This window comes from Pongo pygmaeus, chromosome 18 (assembly GCF_028885625.2).
Source record: "Pongo pygmaeus isolate AG05252 chromosome 18, NHGRI_mPonPyg2-v2.0_pri, whole genome shotgun sequence".
Classification (NCBI taxonomy): Eukaryota; Metazoa; Chordata; class Mammalia; order Primates; family Hominidae; genus Pongo; species Pongo pygmaeus.
In genome coordinates this window covers 23,090,484-23,116,346 of record NC_072391.2, presented here as the reverse complement: position 1 = coordinate 23,116,346, position 25,863 = coordinate 23,090,484, and the positions used below count along the sequence as shown (strand labels likewise).

General features: G+C 45.5%; 1 protein-coding gene across 1 annotated transcript in view; it reads left to right on the top strand.

Annotated features, from left to right (window-relative positions):
* DNAH3 (dynein axonemal heavy chain 3) overlaps window positions 1-25,863 on the top strand; it is a 211,951-nt gene that overhangs the window by 1,855 nt on the left and 184,233 nt on the right. The window contains exons 2-10 of the mRNA XM_054453424.2: window positions 807-1,051; window positions 5,249-5,353; window positions 5,931-6,156; window positions 9,984-10,056; window positions 10,648-10,822; window positions 14,793-14,982; window positions 16,832-17,027; window positions 21,484-21,609; window positions 23,853-24,048. Of these exons, the coding sequence (XP_054309399.2) occupies window positions 1,022-1,051; window positions 5,249-5,353; window positions 5,931-6,156; window positions 9,984-10,056; window positions 10,648-10,822; window positions 14,793-14,982; window positions 16,832-17,027; window positions 21,484-21,609; window positions 23,853-24,048 (1,317 nt within the window). The 5' untranslated portion in view covers window positions 807-1,021. The remainder of the gene's footprint in view (window positions 1-806; window positions 1,052-5,248; window positions 5,354-5,930; window positions 6,157-9,983; window positions 10,057-10,647; window positions 10,823-14,792; window positions 14,983-16,831; window positions 17,028-21,483; window positions 21,610-23,852; window positions 24,049-25,863) is intronic.

The window sequence follows — 25,863 nt, the reverse complement described above, 5'->3', positions numbered from 1 at the left end:
AAAAAAAAAAAAAAAAAAACGGGGAAAAACTGGGAAAATATCAGTTATCCTTCTACTACATGCAAATCGCGTTGTACACGTTATCCCATTAACCCTTCGAAGCAACCCTATGAAGTAGGGACTCACATTATTGCCATTTTACAGACAGAAAGGACACTTAGAGAGATTAAGCAACTTGCCAAGCCACACAGCTAATTAATGAGAAGAGTAGGATCTGAAGTATGACCTGTCCAACTGTAGATCCCAAGAACTTAACCACCATACTTTGAGCTTTTTGACCTCTCCAAAGGTCTTTTATTGCTGTTGCCTCTGTTATTCCTGGAACATTGCTAAACACCCTCCCATGTTCCCTTCTGTCACCAACACTTCCTGCTGCCCACCTGGGCCTCCAGCAAAGGGAGACACCAGCTCACAGAGCTAGGTCATGCCCAGTCTTGTATGTAGGCACCACAGAGGCCCCTCCTTCCCTTAGCAACAGACGCCGAGACTTGGTTACTGTGCCCAGCGCCTGCATACGAGCACTGCCAGCGTTAAGAGTCCAGGGAGGAGGAGGGAGAACAGTTCGGGCTGCCAGGATGTTGTTTGGAGCGGTGAGTCTCCCTTTTCTCTGTATTAATGTGTAACTCTGCTTCAGTCTTTCCTCTGCAGTGAACTCAATGTGTTTCTGGAAAATTTCCAAGAGAGAAGCACTCGAGGGAAAGGAAGCGTGGCCGCCGCTGGAGGAGTAGGGACCAGAGCCAAAAGCGCAGCAGAAACCCAGTGCTGTCCCCTTATCTCTAGCTTCCCTTTCTCTCCTCTTCTACCAGGGAACTCCTCAGTGGGCCAAAGTCTATGACCTCAGAGAGGCAACCTCATGAACAGAGCTTTCAGAACATCTGGAAAGTTCCATTGTTGGTGTCATCCCCATTATGCTATAAGGAAGTGTGAATTTCAGACCAACTGGATAGGAGAGGCACATCCCTGGAGAAGCTGAAAGCTCTTTATTCATTTTTAAAAAATAGCTACAATTAGAGTGGACACCATGGGTGACATGGATTGCTCATCTCAGAAGGTAGGTGTAAATTTTAAGACGTTTCTTGTTTTACCTGTATTTTTTTTTTTTTTTTTTTTTTTGAGACAGAGTTTCACTCTTTGCTGCCGAGGCTGGAGTGCAATGGTGCAATCTTGGCTCACTGAACCTCCGCCTCCCGGGTTCAAGTGATTCTCCTGCCTCAGCCTCCTGAGTAGCTGGGATTACAGGCATGCGCCACCACACCTGGCTAATTTTGTATTTTTAGTGGAGATAGGGTTTCTCCATGTTGGTCAGGCTGGTCTCGAACTCCCGATCTTAGATGATCCGCCTGCCTCAGCCTCCCAAAATGCTGGGATTACAGGTGTGAGCCACTGTGTCTGGCTGATTTACCTGTATTTTTAATGTGTTGGGAATATGTGGGAAGAGGGCCAATTGGCATGTTAGATGCCCTTGACTGAACAAGTGTATTCATCACATTTTTTTGTTGTCTCCTTTGAAATATCATTTTTGCTGAATTAGACTTTTGGAAATCTTCAAGTTTTGCTGTGAAAAATTCAGGAATAGACACCCGTTCTTCCCTTTCCTTCCCTTTCAAGCCCATTAGACCATATATTCCAACCATCAGTTTTCGACTGTGGCTGAACATTAGACTATTCCGGGGAGCATCTTAAAAACATAGAGTCTTGGTCCCCCACTCCTAGATTCCAATCCAGAAGATTTGGAGTGGGGCCCTGGAATCTATATTTTTATCTAAGACCAGAGTGATTCTGGTGTAGCACGTCCTCAGATGAACATTTGGGAATGGCCTCCATGAAGAACATGCATACAACATGTGTAATCAGCAATAAGCTGCCCAAAGTGACAGTTCTACCCAATCTAGGTTCCAGAATCTCTGTTGTATCTGTGTTGAATCACCAGGTTGCCATACAGCGAAATGCCCAGAGGAGCATTTTAAATAGAAACTTCATAAAACTAAAGTGGATTTGTAGATAATAACTAAGCCAATATGCTCTGAAGTGAAAGCTCCTTGAAATTTACCAAAGAGAAGATTTAATCATTAATTTCTTTTTTTTTTTTTTTTAAACAGTCTCTCTCTGTTATCCAGGCTGGAATGCAGTGGCGTGATCTTCACTCACTGAAGCCTCTGCTTTCTGGGTTCAAGCGATTCTCCTGCCTCAGTCTCCTGAGTAGCTGGAACTACAGGTGTGCGCCACCGCCTGGCTAATTTTTGTATTTTTAGTAGAGAAGGGGTTTCTCCATGTTGGCCAGGCTGGTCTCGAACTCCTGGCCTCAAGTGATCCACCCGCCTCAGCCTCCCAAAGTGCTGGGATTATAGACATTAGCTACCACGGCTGGCCAATTTTTAACAAACAATTTTGCACAACCAGCTAGTTCTTATGAGAATCTCCATCTCCTCTTGAAGGTGCCACAGAGGATTCTTAGCCATTTATTGCCAAGAAAACTCTTTTTGCCCCATTCTGCAATTGATGCCTAGATCTGCTCATGTTGTGTATGCCCCATGTGTTCCTGATCCACAGACTGGGATGCTTTCTGCTATCAGCGTACTTATGATTGTTTGTGTGTTTGTTTTAGTCCGAGACTATGACATAGCTCAGTTTAATTTGTTTCTACAGAGGTTCTCCCTCTTTCCATTGTGTCCTGCAAAATGCTCATGGTTTGCTTTCTTCATTATCCCAAGAACAGCATCTCTGTCAGTTTGCATAATGCAGTAAGGAAGCTGAGGCAGGAGAATCGCTCGAACCTAGGGGGTGGAGGTTGCAGTTGCAGTGAGCTGAGATCGTGTCACTGCACTCCAGCCTGGGCGACAGAGTGAAAACTTGGTCTCAAAATAATAATAATAATAATAATGAGTAAAAAAGTCACTGACTTAGAAGGCAAGCTGGCCAATTACATGGCTGGAACGTGTTACCTATCTTCTCAGCCTCATTTTCTTCAGCTAGAATGCGGATATCAAAAAAAAATCTCATGAGGTTGTACAGTACCTGGCACATAATAGTTTGGAATAATGGTAGATATTATTGCTGCGGTTGTTGTTTTTCTGTTGTTATTTAATGAGGTAGGTGCTCCGGGAGAGATAATGATGGTTAATTTGAGTCATCTGTAAGGGGTTGGGGGCAGAGGGACAGCTAATAGTGAGTCATATGCCCCTGCCCCATCCCACCCTCATCAATGATCTTGCATGTCATGATTTGCACACCCAAATAAATCACATTGATACAATGTTGGCTTATCTTATCTAGGAGTTAAGTCCAAAGTCATTGCCTAAGGTGAAAATCACAGAGAACCAAAATTGCCCTTGAAAATCCATCAAACCACCTTTAAAGTGCTGAAAAGCAGCACCTCTCAGTAAGTCCAGGCCAACAGTTTTTCTTCCAGTGTTGGAACAAATTGGAGTTTCTCCCTCACTAGCTCCAGGTGAAGTGGTTGTTTTGCACATAGGAGCTAAGTCTTAAGACAAAACCACATGTGATCTCATTCAATAATGCAGTCACTTTCTTCTCTGCTCAGGAGAGGTGGAGGGACACTTGGAATCTGAGAGTGACTGTGGGAGCCACAAGTTTACCCTTACCTGAGGCTCACTCCACAGTATGCACTCATTGGTTGGAATGGAGGACTCAACACTCACATTGTTGAAATAACACTTTTCCTTTTCCCAGGAAGCATAAAGAGTTGCTTATGTGTGTGTTAAATACACAGAAAATTCAGTGCCACTGCCTGAATGAATTTCTCTGTGGAATTTTGCACATGTGAAAATGCAAGAGTCCACTTGGTGGAGTGACTCATGCCTGTAATCCCAGCACTTTGGAAGGTCGAAGCAGGTAGATCACCTGAGGTCAGGAGTTCGAGACCAGCCTGACCAATGAGGTGAAACCCCGTCTCTACTAAAAATATGAAAATTAGCCAGGCATGGTGGTGGGCACCCATCCAGCTTCTTGGGAGGCTGAGGCAGGAGGATTGCTTGAACCTAGGAAGCAGCGGTTGCAGTGAGCTAAGATCGTACCATTGCACCCTAGCCTGGGTGACAGAGTGAGACTCTGTCTCAAAAAAAAAAAAAAAAAGAAAGAAAAGAAAAAAGAAAAAAAATGCAAGAGTCAATTTTTTTAAAGTCACCTCCTTTAATCATACCTGAGGGTAGGGTACTGGGGATGTCCTCAGAATTTGGGCTCTTCCACTGGGGAAAAATATCCAAATTTGCTCATAGAAGGGAATCCGAGGAGGAGACACTGAATGATTAAAAAATGAAGCAGGGGCCGGGCGTGTTGGCTGTAATCCCAGAACTTTGGGAGGCCGAGGAGGGCAGATCACTTGAGGCCAGGAGTTAAAGACCAGCCTGGCCAACATGGTAAAACCCCATCTCTACTAAAAATATAAAATTAGCTGGGCATGGTGGCAGTCACCTGTAATCTCAGCTACTTGCGAGGCTGAGAGAGGAGAATCGCTTGACCTCTGGAGGCGGAGGTTGCATTGAGCCGAGATAGTGCCACTGCACTCCAGCCTGGGTGACAGAGCAAGACTCCATCTCAAAAAAAAAAAAAAAGAAAACAAAAAAGAAACAGGAATGGAAGGGTTGGGGAGATGGTCACAGGATATAAAATTTCAGTTAGATGGAAGGAATAAGTTCAAGAGATCTGTTGTACAGGATGATGACTAATTAACAATATATTATATTCTTGAACAATGCTATGACAGTGGATGTATTCTCACTGCAAAGATAACCATGCAAGGCAATGCATATGTTAATTAGATTTAGTCACTCTATAATGTATATACACTTCAATACATCTCAGAGTGCAATCTCAGCTCACTGCAACCTCCACCTCCCAGGTTCAAGCAATTCTCCTGTCTCAGCCTCCCAAGTAGCTGAGACTACAGGCACATGCCACCATGCCTGGCTAATTTTTGTATTTTTAGTAGAGACAGGGTTTCACCATATTGGTCAGGCTGGTCTCAAACTCCTGACCTCAGGTGATCCACCCTCCCTGGCCTCCCAAACTGGTGGGATTACCGGTGTGAGCCACTGCACGCAGCCCTTATCTGTCAATTTTTAAATAAATGAAACATACATAATGGATGGGAATGAGAGGGGTGTTTTGTTTTAGGTCCGGAACTCTGGACCTAAAACCTTTCCTGGGGACCTCTTTAGTCCTAAACAACTCAGAGGCTTGCAAATCTTCCCTAATTTCTGAAGGGTGACTTTGTTCCCATGTCCCGCAGATCGCCAAAAGTGACTCCATACATCACATGAGCCACTCCCAGGGGCAGCCAGAGCTGCCCCCTCTGCCTGCTTCTGCTAATGAGGAACCGTCTGGACTCTATCAGGTATGCACACCTGGCTGCCAGCTCTTCTGTTGAGGGTGAGGAGGTGAAGTGCGTCCCCCACTTCTCTCTGTATTTGGCAGGTAGTCATTGAGGGTGGGGAGTCAAACAGACCTGACAAGTAGGATTAGTAGCTTTGGTCACTTTTGCCCCCAGAAGAGGCTGCAGAAGTGTGGGAGAGAGAGCTATGCCATTGTCCAAAGGTGAGTTAGAATCTGGCCATCCACTGATCTGCTGTGTTATTTAAACTCTCTGAACTTCTGCATGTTTCATTGTAAAATGAGGGTAATTGCTCGTACCTTGTAGTCATGTCCATAAGGAATAAAGACCAGAGATATCAATTACCTGCCTCAGAGTTACTGGTGAATGAAAGCTATTATCCCTGACATCAGAATTCATGCTCACAATGGTCAGAGAAGTACAGTTGGTGTCTGTTCAGACAATCTTTCCACTGAATGTGCAGAAGGCAGAAACATAGCATAAGGCAGTTGGAACTCTCGTGAGCCTCAGTGTGAGCAGAACTCAGGCTCATTGAGAGATGTTCCTCATTGTGTCTCACTCTGCACTTCTTCCCGCACAGACTGTCATGTCACACAGCTTTTACCCGCCCTTGATGCAACGCACATCATGGACCTTGGCTGCACCCTTCAAAGAGCAGCATCACCACCGTGGACCCAGTGATTCCATCGCCAACAACTACTCCTTGATGGCCCAGGACCTGAAGCTGAAAGACCTGCTGAAGGTCTACCAACCGGCCACCATCAATGTCCCTAGGGACAGGACCGGTCAGGGGCTGCCATCATCAGGTACTTGTGGCAGTGTCATACCCTTGCAGAATGGGGCTTTGAAGGAAATTTTTATTTATTTATTTATTTTAGATGGAGTCTCACTCTGTCGCCCAGGCTGGAGTGCCATGGCATGATCTCGGCTCATTGCAACCTCCACCTCCCAGACTCAGGTGATTCTCCTGCCTCAGCCTCCTGAGTAGCTGGGACTACAGGCCACACCTGCCTATTTTTTTTTTGTATTTTTAGTAGAGATGGGGTTTCACTATGTTGGCCAGGCTGGTTTCAAACTCCTGACCTCAGGTGATCCACCTGCCTCGACCTCCCAAAGTGCTGGGATTACAGGCATGAGCCACTGTGCCTGGCCTGGAGTGAACTTTTTACTCCTGGGTTCTGATCCTGGCTCCCCTTTTGCTGAAGCTAACTTTGGAGAACTTTGCAAAACCTCACTCTCCTCCTTATCTATGGAGGAAATGATTGCAAATGGCTAACATTTATAGACCGTTTATATATACCAGGCACTATTCTATGTACTTGTGTTATTGTTTGCTGCATGATAAGTTATTCCAAAATTCTGTGGCTTAAAAGAACCAGTATTTATTATCTTACAGTTTCAGTGGGGCAGGAACGTGGGCATGGCTGAATTTGTAGTGCTGGCTCAGGGCCCCTCACTAGCGTACAATCAAGGCATACACCAAGGCCACCATCATCTAAAGGCAACTAGGGAAGGATCCTCTTCCAAGCTCACTCATGTCATCAGGTCCTTGCTGGCTGTTGGCCATAGACACCAGTTTCTTGCCACATGGGTCTCTCCCTTAGAACAACTCACAACATGGCTTCTGGCTTCCCTTAGAGCGAGGGAGGGGGAGAGAAAGAGAGCCAGCAAGAGAGAACCCATAGGCTTTTTTGGAACTTAATCTTGGAAGTGACATCTTGTCACTTTTGCCACATTCTATTTGTTAGGAGTCACTAGTTCTAGCCCACACTCAGGGGGAGAGGATTACACCACAAAGGGGTGTTACCAGGAGATGGGGATCATTGGGGGCTGTCTTGGAAGCTGCTCACCACAGCACCTTGTATGTATTAATTTAATTCCCACCAAGCATAGGTCTATCGGCATAAGGGTATCCTTTAGTAATTTTTGTTGGACATATGTTGGCACTCTTGATCTGCTCTCTGTCTCAAACTCATTTTTATATTTTTCATTTTTCTCTCTGTGCTACGTCTGGGTGAGTTTCTTAACTATGTCTTCCAATTTACTAATTTTCTCTTCAACTCTGTTCAGTCTTGAGTTTTTCATGTCTAATGAGTGTTTAAATGACTATCTTTCCATTTCAAATTTTCTGATTACTTATGGTTTGCTACCTCCCTTCTCCAAATCCTGATTCCATTCTTATTGTCATAGCCCTTTCAATATCACTTGGAGGATTTTTTTTTCCCAAGTGGTTCTTACCAGTGTTATTTGTGTATTACATACACACCCACAGTCTCTAGGATGCTGCTTTTGCATGTTCCTGCTTTAAGGACATGTAGCAAATGATTAATGCCCAAATGTTCAAGATCATGATACACAGAACCTTAAGTTTGCTGCTCTAATTGCTAATTTCATGGTCATCGTCTTAGTTCGTTTTGGGCTGCTATAACAAAGAATCATAAACTGAGTGGCTTATAAACTACAGAAATTCATATCTTGTGGTTCTGGAGTCTGTAAAGTCTGAGATCAAGGTACCAACAGAGTCAGTCTATGATGAGGGTCCTCTTCCTGATTCATAGACATCTGTCTTCTCTATCTTCTTGCTGTGTGCTCACATGGGAGAAGGGGTGAGGAATCTTTTTGCTGTTTCTTTTATAAAGGTACAATCTCATTCATAAGATGGAGCCGTTATGACCCAATCACCTCCCAGGTGTCCCACCTCCAAATACCATCATGCTGGGGATTAAGGTTCAACATACTAATTTTGGCAAGACATTAGCATTCAGTCTGTAGCAGTCTTTAATAATTTTCTTAGTCCAAAATTATTAATATATGTGAAGAACTAGTGCTAATGCCTCCCAGGTTTCATTGTCCCCAAAATTCTCAGACAAGCCAGAGTCTTTGAATATAAAGTACTGAGATGCTTTCTTCAGAGTGGCACTGGTGTCTGTTATTCATGTCCTTGCTTGAGTTGATTTCTGCTTATTATTCATTAAAATACATTTGTAGTTGGAGGATCTTAAAAATTTATTTTGGAGCAATATTGTTATTGCTGTATTATTTCCATTTTGTGAATCTGTACCTCGATTGTTGAGTTGATTGAGAGGGTCGCTTGCCCCCAAGAGTTGGAGACCAGCCTAGGCAACATGACAAAACCCCGTCTCTACAAAAGATAGGAAAATTAGCCGGGTATGGTGGCGTGTGCCTGTACTCCTAGCTACTCAGGAGGCTGAGGTGGGAGGATCACCTGAGCCTGGGTGGTTGAGGTTGCAGTGAGCTGAAATCATGCCACTGCACTCCAGCACGAGCAACAGAGCGAGACCTTGTCCCAAAAAAAACAAACAAAAAAAAGAGGATTTTTTGTATTGTTGTTATGTGTAGACTATTTTGAGAAGTTTTTTGTATTGTTGTTATGTGTAGACTATTTTGAGAAGACACTTTAGGAAGTAATATCTAACTAAAGTTTAATAATATAGTTTTTATATCACTTATTGAATTAATTGTAGCTACCTTCTATTTATTGCAAATGATATTGGTTTTTCTACTTGCAATAAATATGTACTTATTTTTTTATTTGTGATAATCAAAATTTATTTTAAAAATAAATGTACTGTTTATTTAATTAATTAATTAATTTATTTATTTATTTATATTTTTTTGAGACGGAGTTTTGCTCTCATTGCCCAGGCTGGAGTGCAATGGTGCTATCTCAGCTCACTGCAACCTCCGTCCCCAGGGTTCAAGCGATTCTTCTGCCTCAGCCTCCTGAGTAGCTGGGATTACAGGCATGTGCCACCATGCCTGGCTAATTTTTGTATTTTTAGTAGAGACGGGGGGTTTCACCATGTTGGTCAGGCTGGTCTCGAACTCCTGACCTCATGATCTGCCTGCCTTGGCCTCCCAAAGTGCTGGGATTACAGGCATGAGCCACCGTGCCTGGCCTATTTTATTTTTTATTTTATTTATTTATTTTTTGAGACGGAATCTCACTCTGTTGCCCAGGCTGGAGTGCAGTGGCACGATCTCGGCTCACTGCAACCTCCGCCTCCTGGGTTCAAGCAATTCTCCCTGCCTCAGCCTCCCAAGTAGCTGGGTCTACAGGCGCTCACCACAATGCCCGGCTAATTTTTATATTTTTTAGTAGAGGTGGGGTTTCGCCATGTTGGCCAGGCTGGTCATGAACTCCTGACCTCAGGTGATCTGCCTGCCTCAGCCTCCCAAAGTGCTGGGATTACAGGCGTGAGCCACCATGCCTGGCTAAATGTACTAAGTTTAAATGCCCAAGTCTACTTAAAGAGAAATATTAAACAGTAATATAACAGTGTTTAGAAAATAGAGCATACAATATTGGAGAGTACATGAAACAAGCAGTTATTAATTCTTGCCAAATGTATGAATGAATGGAAGATACGCATGTCCCCACTTTACAGTTGAGGAAGCTGAGGTCCGGAGTGATGACGCCAGTTCTTCAGGGTCACACAGGTAATCAGTGATGCACATGGGACCTGAGCCCACATCTCCTGCCTGGTCACACCATACCATGTCGGCTCCCCTTAGTGTGTTCCTGGACTGTTCCAAGAGTCATGCACCTGTGGACGGAGAATGGCCCAAGGCCATTGCCCATCACTGATGTCTTTCTTCTCCATTCTTCCAGCAAATAGAAGCTCATCAGAGCCCATGAGGAAGAAAACAAAGTTTTCCTCCAGAAACAAAGAGGATTCCACTAGGTAAGATGTCACTGTGGGCACCAGAGAAGGCAGGACAGTGGGCTGAACAGAAGAAGGATGTGGTCTCACTAAAGCCACACTCTGCTTCTTGGCTTCAAAGCATTTCCAGATAATCATATTCTTATCCACCAATCACTTTAATCCAAAAAAAATTTTTTTTTTTGAGATAGAGTCTTGCTCTGTTGTCCGGGCTGGAGTGCAGTGGCATGATCTCAGCTTGCTGCAACATCTGCCTCCCGGGTTCAAGCGACTCTCCTGCCTTAGCCTCCTGAGTAGCTGGGATTTCAGGTGCGTGCCACCAGGCCTGGCTAATTTTTGTATTTTTAGTAGAGACGTGGTTTCACCATGTTGGCCAGGCTTTTTGAGATTGTAAACAAAAATAAACCAACTGAACAAAACCATGCTAAAATACCTATGAGGTGTTCAGTCGTTAGGGTCATCTTGGAAGTATACACACATGCCGTTAGATGACACAGAGGAGAGAGGCTTCTATTTGCAGAACCACACTCATCAGGCTAGGGAAAGTAGGCAACACCACAGCACCTCTCCGGAGAATCAAACACCAAGGGCTGAGCTGTGTTTACTTTTCAGGATCAAGTTGGCCTTGAAGACGTCAATCTTCTCACCCATGAAGAAGGAGGTAAAGACATCTTTGACGTTCCCAGGAAGCAGACCAATGAGTCCAGAACAGCAGCTCGATGTCATGTTACAGCAGGAGATGGAAATGGAAAGTAAAGAAAAGAAGCCGTCTGAATCGGACCTGGAGGTACGTTCCTTTTGCCCCCTGCCCCGCCATTTGCTGAGGGTTACTCTCAGCATCTCAGTGATTCTAAATTCAGGGAGAACAGCAGAATCACTTGGGAAATGTTTGAAAAACACCAAAGTCTAGACCCTAGACAGGCTACTGAAGAGGGCGCATGTTTGTGTGCTTGTGCGAGTGAGAGAGAAAGAGAGTGTGTGTACATGTTCTCTGCCCTAGTAAGTGATGCAAATTGATACCTTGGGTCGTTTTAGAATATAAGTTGCCAAAATGGTGGCCTATAGGCTAGGGGTGCCAGATTTTGCAAGACAAAAAATGGGACACATAGTTAAATTCAAATTTTAGGTAATGAATAACTTTTTAGTATAAGTATATCCCAAAGCATCCCATATTTTATCTGGGATCTCTATCATAGGCTGAATTTGGCCTGTAGAATGAGGCGGCTGGGCATGGTGGCTTACACCTGTAATCGCAGCACTTGGGGAGGCTGAGGCAGGTGGATCACTTGAGGTCAGGAGTTCAAAACCAGCCTGGTCAACATGCTGAAACCCCGCCTCTACTAAAAATACAAAAAACAAAATTAGCCAGGCATGGTGGCAGGCGCCTGTAATTTCAGCTACTCGGGAGGCTGAGGCAGGAGAATCGCTTGAACCTGGGAGGTGGAGGTTGCAGTGAGCCGAGATTGAGCCACTGCACTCCAGCATGGGCAACAGAGCGAGACTCCATCTCAAAAAAAAAAAAAAAGAATGAGGTGGCTGGGCATGGTGGCTCATGCCTGTAATCCCAGCACTTCAGGAGGAGGAGTAGGGAGGATCACTTGAGCCTAGGATCTCAAGACCAGCCTGGGCAACATGGAGAAACCCAATCTCTACAAAATTAGCTGGGTATGGTGCCATGCATCTGTGGTCCCAGCTACTTGGGAGGCTGAGGTGGGAGGATCACTTGTCCCTGGGAAGCTGAGGCTGCAGTGAGCTATGATTGTGCCACTACATTCCAGTCTGGGCAACAGAGTGAGACCTTGTCTCCAAAAAAGGGTAGGGGGAGGGATTCACAATCCTTTCTAGGACAAGACAGCTTATCCCTTGGTCCCCTTCTCTGACACTTCAGGTATCCCAGCTATGATCATGCCACTGCACTCCAGTCTGGGCAACAGAGCAAGACCCTATCTCAAAAAAAAAAAAAAAAAAGCATGAGGAAAGTCTCACGTAAGCTACATTTTCCAGCTTCTCTTGAGAAAACTAAAATATTTGGTGCTAAGCAGTAGCTACCTCCTTTAGATCAGAAATACACTCTTCAGTTTGTCATAGTTCCCACCATTCCTTATTATTTTCTTAGGTCTAGACAACTTTCACTTATTAACATTACCTGCCTGGCTCCAGGTAGACATCGGAGTTTCCAACCCCTGTCTTAAAAGAACAGCAAAACTTTAGAGCAAATGTCTTGTGGGTTTAGGGTGTATAATAAAATGATTAATAAAAACTCACAGTGACTATGTGCTGTTGGCAAAATTCCATGCTAAACCCTCTATAGCTACTTGACCCTACTCGAGACCCGGATTCTATGATTATCTCTATTGTCCAGTTGTGGAAAGTGGAGTATAGACTGTTTAAGCAATGTGCTAAGGGCTATAGGGTAGGAGACAAAACTAAGACTTAAAGCCGGTCTGGCTGATACCAAAGTCTCTGTGTTCTTTTTTTTTTTTATGAGAGGGAGTCTCGCTCTGTCACCCAGGCTGGAGTGCAGGGGCACGATCTTGGCTCACTGCAACCTCCACCTCCTGGGTTCAAGCGATTCTCCTGCCTCAGCCTCCCGAGTAGCTGGGATTACAGGCAACTGCCACCACGCCCAGCTAATTTTTGTATTTTAGTAGAGATGGGGTTTCACTATGTAGATCAAGCTGGTCTCAAACTCCTGACCTTGAATGATCCGTCCGCTTCAGCCTCCTAAAGTGCTGTGATTACAGCGTGAGCCACCGTGCCGGGACAGTCTCTGTGTTCTTAAGAGCTGTGCAGCATTTCTCCAACTTGCCTGAAGATAAGGGTCACCTGGGGTGCTTATTAAACACCCTAACTGCCTGAGAGGGGGCCTGGGAATCTGCATTTTAGCAAGCACTTTTTTACCCCCACCCTGTACCCAGGCAGTTCTTAAAATCAGAAAAGCTTCGCACTACTCCCCTGTTAGCAGCTGCTTTTACTAACGTTGGAGAGAGGCAATAGTAAAGAGGCTGGCAGCAACCTCTTTTTCTTTTTTTTTTTTTTTTGAGACAGAATCACGCTCTGTCATCCAGGCTTGAATGCAGTGGTGCAATCTTGCCTCACTGCAACCTCCACCTCCTGGGTTAAAGCAATTCTGCTGTCTCAGCCTCCCGAGTAGCTGGGATTACAGGTGTGCACCAACCCACCTGGCTAATTGTTGTATTTTTAGTAGAGATAGGGTTTCACCATGTTGGCCAGGCTGGTCTCGAACTCCTGACCTCAGGTGATCCACATGCCTCGGCCTCCCAGTGCTGGGATCACAGGCAGGAGCCACTGTGCCTGACCAGCAACCTCTTCTGATCCGAAACTTAAAAACAGACTTCAAGCCCTTTCCTCACACTCTGTGCTTCTCCTCTATCTGAAATTAGTCATTCCAAGAGCCACTCAGCCATACAGCAGCTCAAAGGCAAACCCTAAATATACAAAATTTCCTGAAGTCACTAGGTTCCACTGGCCATTTTTGTTTCATTTTTGTGTTTATGTTGCTTTCGAAACTCAAAAGCCCTTGCTTGGATAAGAACTATCAGCTGGGTGTGGTGGCTCATGCCTATAATTCCGGCACTGGGAGGCCGAGGTAGGGGGATCACCTGAGGTCAGGAGTTCGAGACCAGCCTGGCCAACATGGTGAAACCCCGTCTCTACTAAAAATACAAAAATTAGCCGGGTGTGGTGGTGCACACCTGTAATCCCAGCTACTTGGGAGGCTGAGGCAGGAGAACTGCTTGAACCCAGGAGGTGGAGGTTGCGGTGAGCCGAGATTGTGCCACTGCACTCCAGCCTGAGCGACAAAAGTGAAATTGTGTCTCAAAAAAAAAAAAAAAAGAACTATCATAGATCTTGGACTTTGGGGATATTTTTCCCCATTGACAGCTACAAGCCACAGGATCAAAGTGTTTTGTAGGAGATCATTGCTATTCAGGAGGATGAATGATTTGAGGCCATTTTAGGAGCTTGTCATTCCTTTTTTTTTTGAGACAGAAATCCAACCCTGTTTGTCTGAACTGCCTTAGAAGGCAGAATCAGGAACAGTGAGTGCAAGCTTCAGGGGGGTAAATTCTAGCTCTGGATCAGGAAAATCTAATTTTTTTTTTTTTTTTTTTCGAGACAGAGTCTCGCTCAGTTACCCAGGCTGGAGTGCAGTGGCACGACCTCGGCTCACTGCAACCTCCACCTCCTGGGTTCCAGCAATTTTCCTGCCTCAGCCTCCTGAGTAGATGGGACTACAGGCGCCCGCCACCACTCCCGGCTAGTTTTTGTATTTTGTAGTAGAGATGGGGTTTCACCATATTGGCCAGGCTTGTCTCGAACCCCTGACCTTGTAATCCTCCCACCTTTGCCTCCGAAAATGCTGAGATTACAGGTGTAAGCCACCGCGCCTGGCCTGTTATTCCTCTTCTTAAAGGTCACCAGATATGCCACCTCCATCCCTGAACTCTGTACTCACTCCACTGTTCCTATCTGGGTGGTATTTGACAAATCCTTCCTTATACCCCACTGACATCTGTCTGGCTTTGGTTGAATCCTCTGAAGTCCTGGGGAAAATTTGCCAGTGATCTCCTTGCCATGAGTGTGAAGCGACACGCCCAGAATGTATGGTTACGGCAAGTGAAGGGTGCGGACGAATGCTGTGTGAATGGGGTCCCTTAGCAGCTGATGGGCAGGACAGTTGAGCCCATGACCCAATCATGACCATTTTCTTGCTGGTGGTTTGTTTATGGAAGAGATACTATCACTATCTGACCAATGGAATTCGCAAAGACATGATTGCCCCTGAAGAGGGTGAAGTGATGGTTCGGATTTCAAAGCTGATTTCTAACACGCTGCTGACGAGTCCCTTCCTGGAGCCCCTGATGGTGGTCCTTGTGCAGGAGAAGGAGAATGACTATTACTTTAGCCTCATGAAAAGCATCGGTAAGGTTGGTGGGCATAAAGGGGGCTGGGGAGCTTCTATGTAGAGGGCGCCTTCCTTTTTATTTTTATTTTTGTAGAGACAAGGTCTTGCTTTGTTGCTCAGGCTGGTCTGGAACTCCTGCGCTCAAGCAATCCTCCCTCCTTAGCCTCCTAAAGTGCTAGGATTACAGGCATGAGGCACCGTGCCTGGCCTGGAAGTCACCTTCTTTCTTCTCACTTTGTCATCTGCCACCCTGATTCCACTGGAAATACCCAAAACATCAACTGTTAATTCAAATTCCCCCATCCCCCTACCATCACTGATGTCTACACCAGCACTTCACATATTCACGCGCATCCCCGTAACCTGCGGATCTTATTAAAATGCAGATTCTGATTCAGTAGTTCTGAACCTGGGGCCTGAGAGTCTACATTTGTAAAGTTTAAAACAATTTTTTTTTTTTTAATTTAGCGACAGGGTCTCCCTATGTTGCCCAGGCTTGTCTTGAACATCCTGGACTCAAGAGATCCTCCTGCCTCGGCCTCCCAAAGTGCTGGGATTATAGGCGTGAGCCATCACACCTAGCTGAGATTCTACACTTCTTCTTCTTTTTTTTTTTTTTTTTTTTTGAGACATTCTTGCCTGTTGCCCAGGCTGAAGTGCAGTGGTGTGATCTCGGCTCACTGCAACTGCAGAGGTTGGTCAGGATTTCGAGACCAACCTGGGTGGACCCCTGGGTTCAAGTTATTCTCTTGCCTCAGCCTCCTGAGTAGCTGGGACTGCAGGCGCACACCACCAGTCCCAGCTAATTTTTGTATTTTTAGTAGAGACGAGGTTTCGCCATGTTGGCCAGTCTGGTCTCGAATTCATGACCTCAAGTGATCCACCCACCTCAGCCTCTCAAAGTGCTGGGATTACAGGTGTGAGCCACCGCACCCGGCCTGCTACTTGTTCTTTATGACCCAGCACAAATGTTACTTCCTCTATGAAGCTTTTCTACCAATCTTTCTTAGTATGTAAAACATTTGGTCTTTAAACTTCTATTTGTAAATATAATGGATGGTATCAACCATGGTGGGTTTTTTTGTGTGCATCTATTTTGGTGTGAGAAATCAATCAGTGACTAATGAGGTATCAGCAAATCCTATTTCATTGTCCTGCCTGATACTAGACATCCTACCAGGGCTCAACCCCAGATTCTAAGTGCTCCACGCAGTGAAGTCACACTCCTCCTTCCTGTAAGATACCCTCAGAAAGAAAACAAACACCAAGTGTGAAGCTTCCCCAGTTGAGTTATACCCAGGGGATTACCCATGACCTTGCAAATGGACAGAGGCTCATTTACATTCTAAGAGTTGAAGCTAAGGCCAGGTGTGCTAGCTCACACCTATAATCCCAGCACTTTGGGAGGACGAGGCGGGTGGATCACCTGAGGTCAGGATTCCAAGACCAACTTGGCCAACATGGCAAAACCCTGTCTCTACTGAAAACACAAAATATTAGGCAGGTGTGGTGGCAGGCACCTGTAATCCCAGCTACTGGGGAGGCTGAGGCGGGAGAATGGCTTGAACCCAGTGAGCTGAGATTGAACCACTGTAATCCAGCCTGGGCAACAGAGTGAGACTCTGTCTTAAAAAAAAAAAAAAAAGAGTTGACGCTAAGGCCAGGTATAGTAACTCACACCTGTAATCCCAGCACTTTGGGAGGCTGAGGTGGTAGGATCACTTGAGCCCAGGAGTTTGAGACCAGCCTGGCCAACATAGTGAGACCCCATCTCTATATTAAAAACAAAACAAAAAAAAGTGAGTTGAAGCTAAGAGCACAACCCTTAGCGCTTAATAACGAGGTGTTTGCCATTTCCCATTGTAGTTGATTACATCCTCATGGACCCAGTGGAGAGAAAACGGCTCTTTATTGAGAGCATCCCCCGCTTGTTTCCTCAAAGAGTGATCCGGGCCCCTGTGCCCTGGCACAGTGTCTACAAGAGCGCCAAGAAGTGGAACGAGGAGCATCTGCACACGGTGAACCCTATGATGCTGAGGCTGAAAGAACTGTGGTTTGCAGAGTAAGAAGTCCCTCCCTTTGTTTTTCATTCCCTTTCTTTATCGCATCCACGTGTAAGCAAGCCTATTCTGCTGTGCACAGTGGGGGTAGCCCTGACAGCACAGAGAAATGAAAGAAAAAAAAATCTAGGCCAAATGTGCATGTGAATTATAAGTGACACCTTTCCTTGCAGGCTTACTTGGCCCTCCTTTCTGTCCTCAGGGCACCCCGTGCCTGTCTCTAAGCACTGGAATATCCTGCTTAATTGCAGGACTTGGAGCCAGGCTGCTCAGGTCTAACTCCTAGCTCTGCTGCTTCACAGGCAAATATGTGGTCCCATCACTTTTCTGTGCCTTGCTTTCTTTATCTCTAGATTTGCGATAATGTTAATAGAGTTTCCACTTTATAGGATTGATAATAGGAATAAATAACTTACTCCATCCAAAGCACTTAAAACAGTATCTAACTTAAGCACCAGTAATTGTTAATTTGGCATTAGCTCCATTACAACATCACCCTCAGTTTTTGTTTTTGTTTTTGAGACAGAGTTTTGCTCTTGTTACCCAGGCTGGAGTGCAATGGCATGATCTCAGCTCACCGCAACCTCCGCCTCCCAGATTCAAGCGATTCTCCTGCCTCAGCCTCCCTAGTAGCTGGATTACAGGCATGTGCCACCATGCCCAGCTAAATTTTTTTGTATTTTTAGTAGAGACGGGGTTTCTCCATGTTGGTCAGGCTGGTCTCGAACTCCCGACCTCAGGTGATCCGTCTGCCTCGGCCTCCCAAAGTGCTGGGATTACAGGCATGAGCCACCACGCCCCGCCTGCCTTTCTTCCTTCCTTCCTTTCTTTCTGTTTGGCCCTGTTTGTTTGTTTGTCTGTCCTTCCTTCTTTCCTTCCTTCCTTCCTTCCTTTCTCTGTGACCCTGTTTCTTGCTTGCTTGCTTGCTTTCTTGTTTCAGACAAGGTCTTGCTCTGTCACCCAGGGTGCAGTGCAGTGGCATGATTAGAGTTCACTGCAGCCTCAAACTCCTGGGCTCTCTCCTCAGCCTCCCAAGTAGCTGGGACTATAGGTGCATGCCACCATGTCTGACTAATTTTTACATTTTTTTTGTAGAAACAGGGTCTCTCTATGTTGCTTAGGCTGGTCTTGAACTCCTGGTCTTAAGAATTCCTCCTGCCTCAGCCTCCCAAAGTGTTGGGATTAAGGCGTGAGCCACCGTCTAGTCTGACCCTGTGTTCTACATACAAATGGGAATCATCATAACAATACCTACCTCATGGAGTTGTTAGGTAAAGAAAGTGCTTAGACTACTGCTTGGCACACAGTAATTGCTCAACAAATTAAGGTATTGCTTTAAGTACCAGCGTGTTTACGAGCTAAAAAAATAAATTAACATAGAAACTAGTGAAGAAGTCAGTCTTAGAGCTGGATGAATAGCCAGAAACTTCATAAAGAAGTTCAGAAGATAATAGATAATCACATGTACGTGAGTTTAAATTGATCTTGTAGCAAAGACGGCAAATTGTTGAGCCTATAGCTTCACTGAGAAGAAAGACTTTTTACCACTTGCTTTTCATGGTTCCCTGAGGAAGATTATGCCAGCAACAGAAGCACCAAAGTGAACTGAAATCATTTAGAAGAATTTTATCAACTGAACCAAAAAAATCAGCAATGAGAGCCTGGGCGTGGCGGCTCATGCCTGTAATCCCAGCACCTTGGGAGGCTGAGGTGGGTGGATCATCTGAGGTCAGGAGTTGGACACCAGCCTGACCAACATGGTGAAACCCTGTCTCTACTAAAAATACAAAAATTAGCCAGGTGTGATGGTGTGTGCCTGTAGTCCCAGCTACTTGGGAGGCTGAGGCAGGAGAATTGCTTGAACCTCAGAAGTTGAGGCTGCAGTGAGCCAAGATCGCTACTGTACTCCGGCCTGGGTGACAGAGTGAGACCCTGTCTCAAGAAAAAAAAAAAAAGTGGAGGGCTTGATGAGAGCTTTTTATTAGTTTCCGCTCTTCCTTATCCAGCCGCTCTACCCTACCGATATAGTCTGGACAACTCTAGCATCAATAGTTCTAGGAGGTGTCACTCAAGCATAAGATAGAAAATAAATATATATTAGGTCCAAAGGCTCTTCTGTCTCTTGGCTTCCAAACTGTGAGTTCATTTGTCTTTTTTTTTTTTTTTTCATTTATTTAGTCATTCATTCATTCATTCATTTAACAAATAGGTGCCGGGTCCTGGTTATGTGCTAAGCATTGTTTTAGTGTAGTAGAGAACAGAAGTGAGTTCATTTTTCTAGGGGGAAAACAGACAATAAATATATTAGGTAAATAAATTATATAATATGTTAGAAGGTGATGGGTACAATGAAAAGAAAAATTAGCCAGAGTAATGGGGATAGGGAGTGTGGTTTGTGTGGGGCTGTGGTGGGGCTGCTTGCCCATAAAACACTTGTTTGAATCTAACAAACCTCCCTGCCACCCCTGTTCCGCTAATGGGATGGATGCAGCCTAACACCGGGGTGCATTTGTTTCTGTTTTTGAGACACAGCCTTGCTCTGTTGTCCAGGCTGGAGTGCAGTGGTGCAGTCTCGGCTCACTGCAACCTCTGCCACCTAGGTTCAAGCAATTCTCCTGCCTCAGCCTCCTGAATAGCTGGGATTACAGACACCCGCCACCAGGCCCGGCTAATTTTTGTATTTATTTATTTATTTATTTATTTATTTAATTTTTAGTAGAGATGGGGTTTCACCACGTTGGCCAGGCTAGTCTTTTATCTCCTGACCTCAAGTGATCCACCCACCTTGGCCTCCCAAAGTGCTGGGATTACAGGCGTGAGCCACCGCACCCAGCCCCAGGGTGCATTTCTTGACAAGCAGAGCACTCACCCATTCCGGCCCTTTGGAAGGGGCAGAGCCTGCACAACCACACATCCAGCCATGGGTAGCCTTTACTGTGAAGGTGACATTTGAGCCAAGGCTGGAAGGTGAAGAGGTCAGCCCCTTAGAAGTCGAGGGGATGAGTATTGGGGGCAGCGGGAACAGCTTGTGCACAGGACCCAAGCAGCAGCAGGTGGGCGCGTCCTGGAAACAGTATGAGGTGAGCATGCCTGGAACACTGTGAGTCAGGGAGGTGGGTAGGAGAGGAGATGGTGGGGGCGGGTGACAGGCAGGACAGGAGCAAGAGAGATGGCACAGGTTGCAGAGCACCTAGTGGGCCCCAGTCACTAGGCACGCTTTTATTCTGAAACGGGAAGTCATTGGAGGGTTTGGAGCAGATAGAATCTGACTTAGGTGTTAAAAGGATACCTCTCGTAGTGGAGAAAACTCTCATTTCTTCTCACTGGTTGGCCTTTCTTCACCCTCACAGTGACAAGAGTTAGAGGGCTTAAAAAGGCTTTTTTGGCTCCATAAGCTTTTTTTTTTTTCTTTTTAGAGACAGGGTGTTGCTGTGTCACCCAGGCTGGAGTGGAGTGATGCAATCAGGGCTCACTGTAGCTTTGACCTCCTGGGTTCAAGCTATCTTCCTGCCTCAGCCTCCTAAGTAGCTGGGATTACAGGTGTGCACCACCACACGTGGCACGTCTATTTTTTTTTTTTTTTAGACAAGTCTTGCTCTGCCCCCCAGGCTGGAGTGCAGTGGCATGATCTCTGCTCACTGCAAGCTCCGCCTCCCGGGTTCAAGCAATTCTCTGCCTCAGCCTCCTGGGTGGTTGGGATTACAGGCACCCACCACCATGCCCAGCTAATTTTTTTGTATTTTTAGTAGAGACGGGGTTTCAGCATCTTGGCCAGGCTGGTCTTGAACTCCTGACCTTGTGATCGACCCGCCTCGGCCTCCCAAAGTGCTGGGATTACAGGCGTGAGCCACCTCGCCCGGCCTTTTGTTTTGTTTTGTTTTTGGAGAGATGATGTCTCACTATATTGCCAGGCTGGTCTTGAACTCCTGAGCTCAAAGCCATCCTCCCTCCTTAGCCTCCAAAGTGCTGGGATCCATAAACTCTTTGTTTTAAATCACAGCAGTCCTCAAAGTTACCTTCAAGAGCTTACCCAGAGGCTTGGGTGAATTCCATTTGATGATGAAGATGCTCTGCTTGGTCCTGGCCTCTGGGTCTTCACTGTTGTAAAGAACATTGATTCGTCCATTTGATACCCAAGTTCTCAGCCAGCTGAGTCTCCAGCTGGTGCTACAGCCCCACTCTTCAATGGGTTATGCAGAGTGAGGCACATCTAAGGCTCAGGAGCACTCTTGGGTCACCTCATTTGTCTCCTCCCTGCAAGCGTTCTTTAGGACTTATCTCCTCCCTCCTCAGCCTCCCATATCCTCCTCAGGATCTTTCCCATATCCTGTAATTCATTTGATTCTGTTTAACTTTCCTCTCATTGAGAAACGTGAACACACACCCTTGGAATCTGTCCTGCGGGATTTGTTATTAAGCGTTCTTTAGCTTAGGAAATTTCTCCCTCTCTTTTGGCAGATTCAGAGACCTCAGGTTTCTTCGAACGGCAGAAATACTAGCGGGAAAATTGCCTCTGCAGCCTCAGGAATTTTGGGATGTGGTCCAGAAACACTGCCTGGAGGCGCACCAGACTCTTCTCAACAAGTCAGTATCTGCCCTCCGAGTGGGGGTGCACCGTGGTATCTTAAAGACTGAAAACCCTCTGAAATGAAGCTGGTACCCAGCATGGGGGTCGTCCCACTGGCATCCTTTCGTGTCTTTTTTTTTTTTTTTTTTTTGAGACAGAGTCTCTTTCTGTCACTCAGGCTGGAGTGCAGTGGTGTGATCTCAGCTCGCTGCAACCTCTGCCTCCCGGGTTCAAGCGATTCTCCTGCCTCAGCACCCCCAGTAGCTGGGACTACAGGTGTGTGCCACCATGCCCGGCTAATTTTTTTGTATTATTAGCCATAATCCCAAAGTGCTGGGATTACATGCATGAGCCACCGTGCCTGGCCTCATGTCCTCTTTTTTTCATGTCCAGCTGCTTTGTGCCCCATGCCTAGTCTCCCTCTGCCTTCTTGAAACTCACCCATCACCATTCCTTGGGAGGCTGTCACCCCCATTTCCTCCTCCTGGAATCCTTTAGACCAGCAGTCCCCACCCATTTTGGCAACAGGGACTGGTTTTGTGGAAGACAGTTTTTCCACAGACTAGGGCAGGGGGATGGTTTCAGGATGATTCAAGCACACGGCATTTACTGTGCACCTTATTTTTATGATTACATTGTAATATATAATGAAATAATTCTACAACTCACCATAATGTAGAAACAGAGGGAGGCCTGAGCTTGTTTTCCTGCAACTAGATGGTCCCATCTGAAGGTGATGGGAGACAGTGACAGATCATCAGGCATTTGATTCTCCTAAGGAGTGTGCAACCTGGATCCCTCGCATATGCAGTTCACAGTAGGGTTCACGCTTCTGTGAGAATCTAATGCTGCTGCTGATCTGACAGGAGGCAGAGCTCAGGTGGTAATGAAAGCCATGGGGAGCGGCTGTAAATACAGATGAAGCTTGGCTCGCCCACCTGCTGCTCACCTCCTGCTGTGCAGCCCGGTTCCTACAACCAGTCCATGGCCCAGGAGTTGGGGACCCCTGCTTTATATCTTGCTGTGTTACAGGGGAATGCATTTGAATGACTTATATTCAGATAGTCCAGATAAATGGCCTCAAGATTTCAAGGCAAAAGGGTTTCATACATTTACACAATTCCTTTTTCCTTTGCAAATGCCTGCAAGACTACCTCCACAGCCAGAGAAATTCCCTTGTGTAAAACAGTGATAATAATACCTGCAGATGGGTTTTCTGTTAGCAGAGAAAATGTAGATGCAATCATTGGCACATAATAGCTGCTCAATAAATCTCATACCTCTATGACTACAACCAGTAGTAGTGCTTCTCTGATTGCTAGAGTAGTACCTTTTTAGCAATCAGAGAAAAGATGCGAAAGGATGAAAAGGCCAGTGGTTTTCACCGGGAATTAGAAACTGGGGGACGTGGGAGGAAAGAAACAATGAAGCATCTATTTCTTCTTCTTTGTTGTTGTTGTTTGTTTGTTTGAGACAGAGTTTCACTCACTCTGTCACTCAAGTTGGAGTGTAGTGGTACGATCTCAGCTCACTGCAACCTCCCATCTCCCAGGTTCAAGTGATTCTCCTGCCTCAGCCTCCCAAGTAGCTGGGACTACAGGTATGCGTCACCATGCACCATGCCCAGCTAATTTTTGTTTGTTTGTTTTTGTAGAGATGGGGTTTTGCCATGTTGGCCAGGCCGGTCTCGAACTCCTGGCCTCAAGTGATCTGCCCGCTTCGGCCTCCCAAAGTGCTGGGATTACAGGCATGAGCCACCACACTTGGCTATTTCTTCTTTTGGTTTTCTGATTTCTACAATCAACTTCTGAGCAGCCAGGGCCACGCTGGAGTTTCTCCCTTCATGTTTTCTTCCTTTGCTCCTCATTCTCTCTTTCCCCCTGTGAAGTTTGAATCAGAGGCCAGGCATCTGCTAGAGAGAGAGAAGTTGGACAGAACATTCTAGTTCCTTATGCCCCTTTACCCCAATCTCTGATTATAATGAAGAAACTGTAGACTTTCAGCAGGACATGCCACCAATATCCCCTTTCCATTTGGGTATTCTCAATGGAAGAATAACCTCTTAATTCAAATCTTATTACTTTCTTCCCAAGAAAGAGGCATGGCAGGTAAGGGGGCCGGAAATTGAAAGTACTGATTTGCAAGGCTGCTTGGTGGGACATGAGCCCATCTGCCTCATCACTGAGCTCAGGGGGCATGGCAAGAGGGTGCCTCGGAGCCCAGAAGAGCTTCTCACATGGACACCCTTCTGTCTTTACAGGTGGATCCCCACCTGCGCCCAGCTTTTTACCTCACGGAAGGAGCACTGGATTCATTTTGCTCCCAAGAGCAGCTATGACTCCTGTCGAAACATTGAGGAATATTTTGCTTCTGTGGCATCGTTCATGTCGCTGCAGCTCAGGGAGCTGGTCATTAAGTCGCTTGAGGACCTCGTTTCCCTTTTCATGATACACAAAGTATGTCAGGGATCTGCACTTGGACCTTTTGCGGGGAATAACCTGGTTACCTGGTTAGAGCCAGGATTCTGTCATGTATGTCCTCAGCTGTGAGCCAGGGCACAAAGTGAAATGCTTGACCTGCACCCACATCAGGCAGTTGTTAGTTTATAAAAATGTCTTCTTTTAGCTTGAAGAAGGATTTTGAATGTTCCCAACACACACACACACACACAAATGGTAAATGTGGCCGGGTGCATTACAGGCCACGCCTGTAATCTCAGCACTTTGGGAGGCCAAGGCAGGCAGATCACCTGATGTCAGGAGTTCAAGACCAGCCTGGCCAACATGGTGAAACCCTGTCTCTACTAAAAATACAAAAATTTTCCTGGCATGGTCGCGGATGCCTGTAGTCCCAACTACTCGGGAGGCTGAGGCAGGAGAATTGCTTGAACCCAGGCGGCGAAGGTTGCAGTGAGCCCAGATCACGCCATTGTACTCCAGCCTGGGCGACAAGAGTGAAACTCTGTCTCAAAAAGAAAAAAAAAAAAGTAAATGTTTCAGATGATGGATATGCTAATGACCATGATCTGATTACTATACATTATATGTATCCCGTAAATATGTACAATTAATAGGTATCAATTTTTTAATTTTTAAAGTGAGATATAAAACCATAAATATAATCTTAAAAAGTCCAGTCCAGCTGTGGATTGGAATAATTTTAAAAATAATTTCCTTAAATACATAGCAAAATTTCTTGAGATAATAACTCAGTATTAAGTTGGTAAAAATGTACAGAAGTAGAGAAGTTGTTAAGAAAATTTAAAGAAAAATTGCATAAAATGAAAGACATATGTCTTACAGTTTGGGGAGAAGGAATCATTTTTTCATCCTCTCTGTTACAAGGAAGGGGTTGGAAAAGGTTTGTTTTCAATCTTTGGCTTGATATTGAGGGAGTGCTGTATGTTTCATTGCAGATATGGGTTTTTGTTCTTTGGTCTTGGCAAGGGGCACCTCTAAAGACAAAAGGCTTTGTTGACCTAATTAAGAACTTCTTTCATGAAACTGTTTTAGTGAAGTCGAAATGAAAACTAAAAACACTGGCCAGGCACGGTGGCTCATGCCTGTAATGCCAGCACTTTGGGAGGCCAAGGCAGGCGGATCACCTGAGGTCAGGTGTTCGAGACCAGCCTGGTTAACATGGCGAAACCCCATCTCTACTAAAAATACAAAAATTAGCCGGGTGTGGTGGTGTGTGCCTGTAGTCCCAGCTACTCAGGAGACTGAGGCAGGAGACTCACTTGAACCTGGGAGGCAGAGGTTGCAGTGAGCCGAGATCACGCCACTGCATTCCAGCCTGGGTGAGAGAGTGAGACTCTGTCTAAAAAAAAAGAGAGAGAAAACTGAAAACACCAAGTCCTAGTTTTCAAAGCACCATAGCATTCCCTGAATTTGGATAGCCTAAAAATCAATGAATATTCTTTTGAATTTTATGCCGTGTGCACATTTTATCTTAAAAAAGTAACAAAAATTAAAAATTACCTGGTTATAAAAGGGAAGTTTTCCAAATGAAGTAATAAAGATGAACAATTGGCCTTTTGCTCAAAAATATAGAAATCAGTGGTGCTGAATTGCAATGTTAGCTCTCTAAAGAGGACCAATCTATAAATGTAATTGTGATTGTCTACTTTGCTAAGCAGAAGAAACCCAGGGGTGGAAGCCAATCTCACTCTAAAATTCCACTCAAAGGGAAATGTAAAATCTTCCTGTGTCTGGAAAAAAGGGGGGAATTTATAGGTATTTGATATACAGTAGGTATTCACCAAATATCAT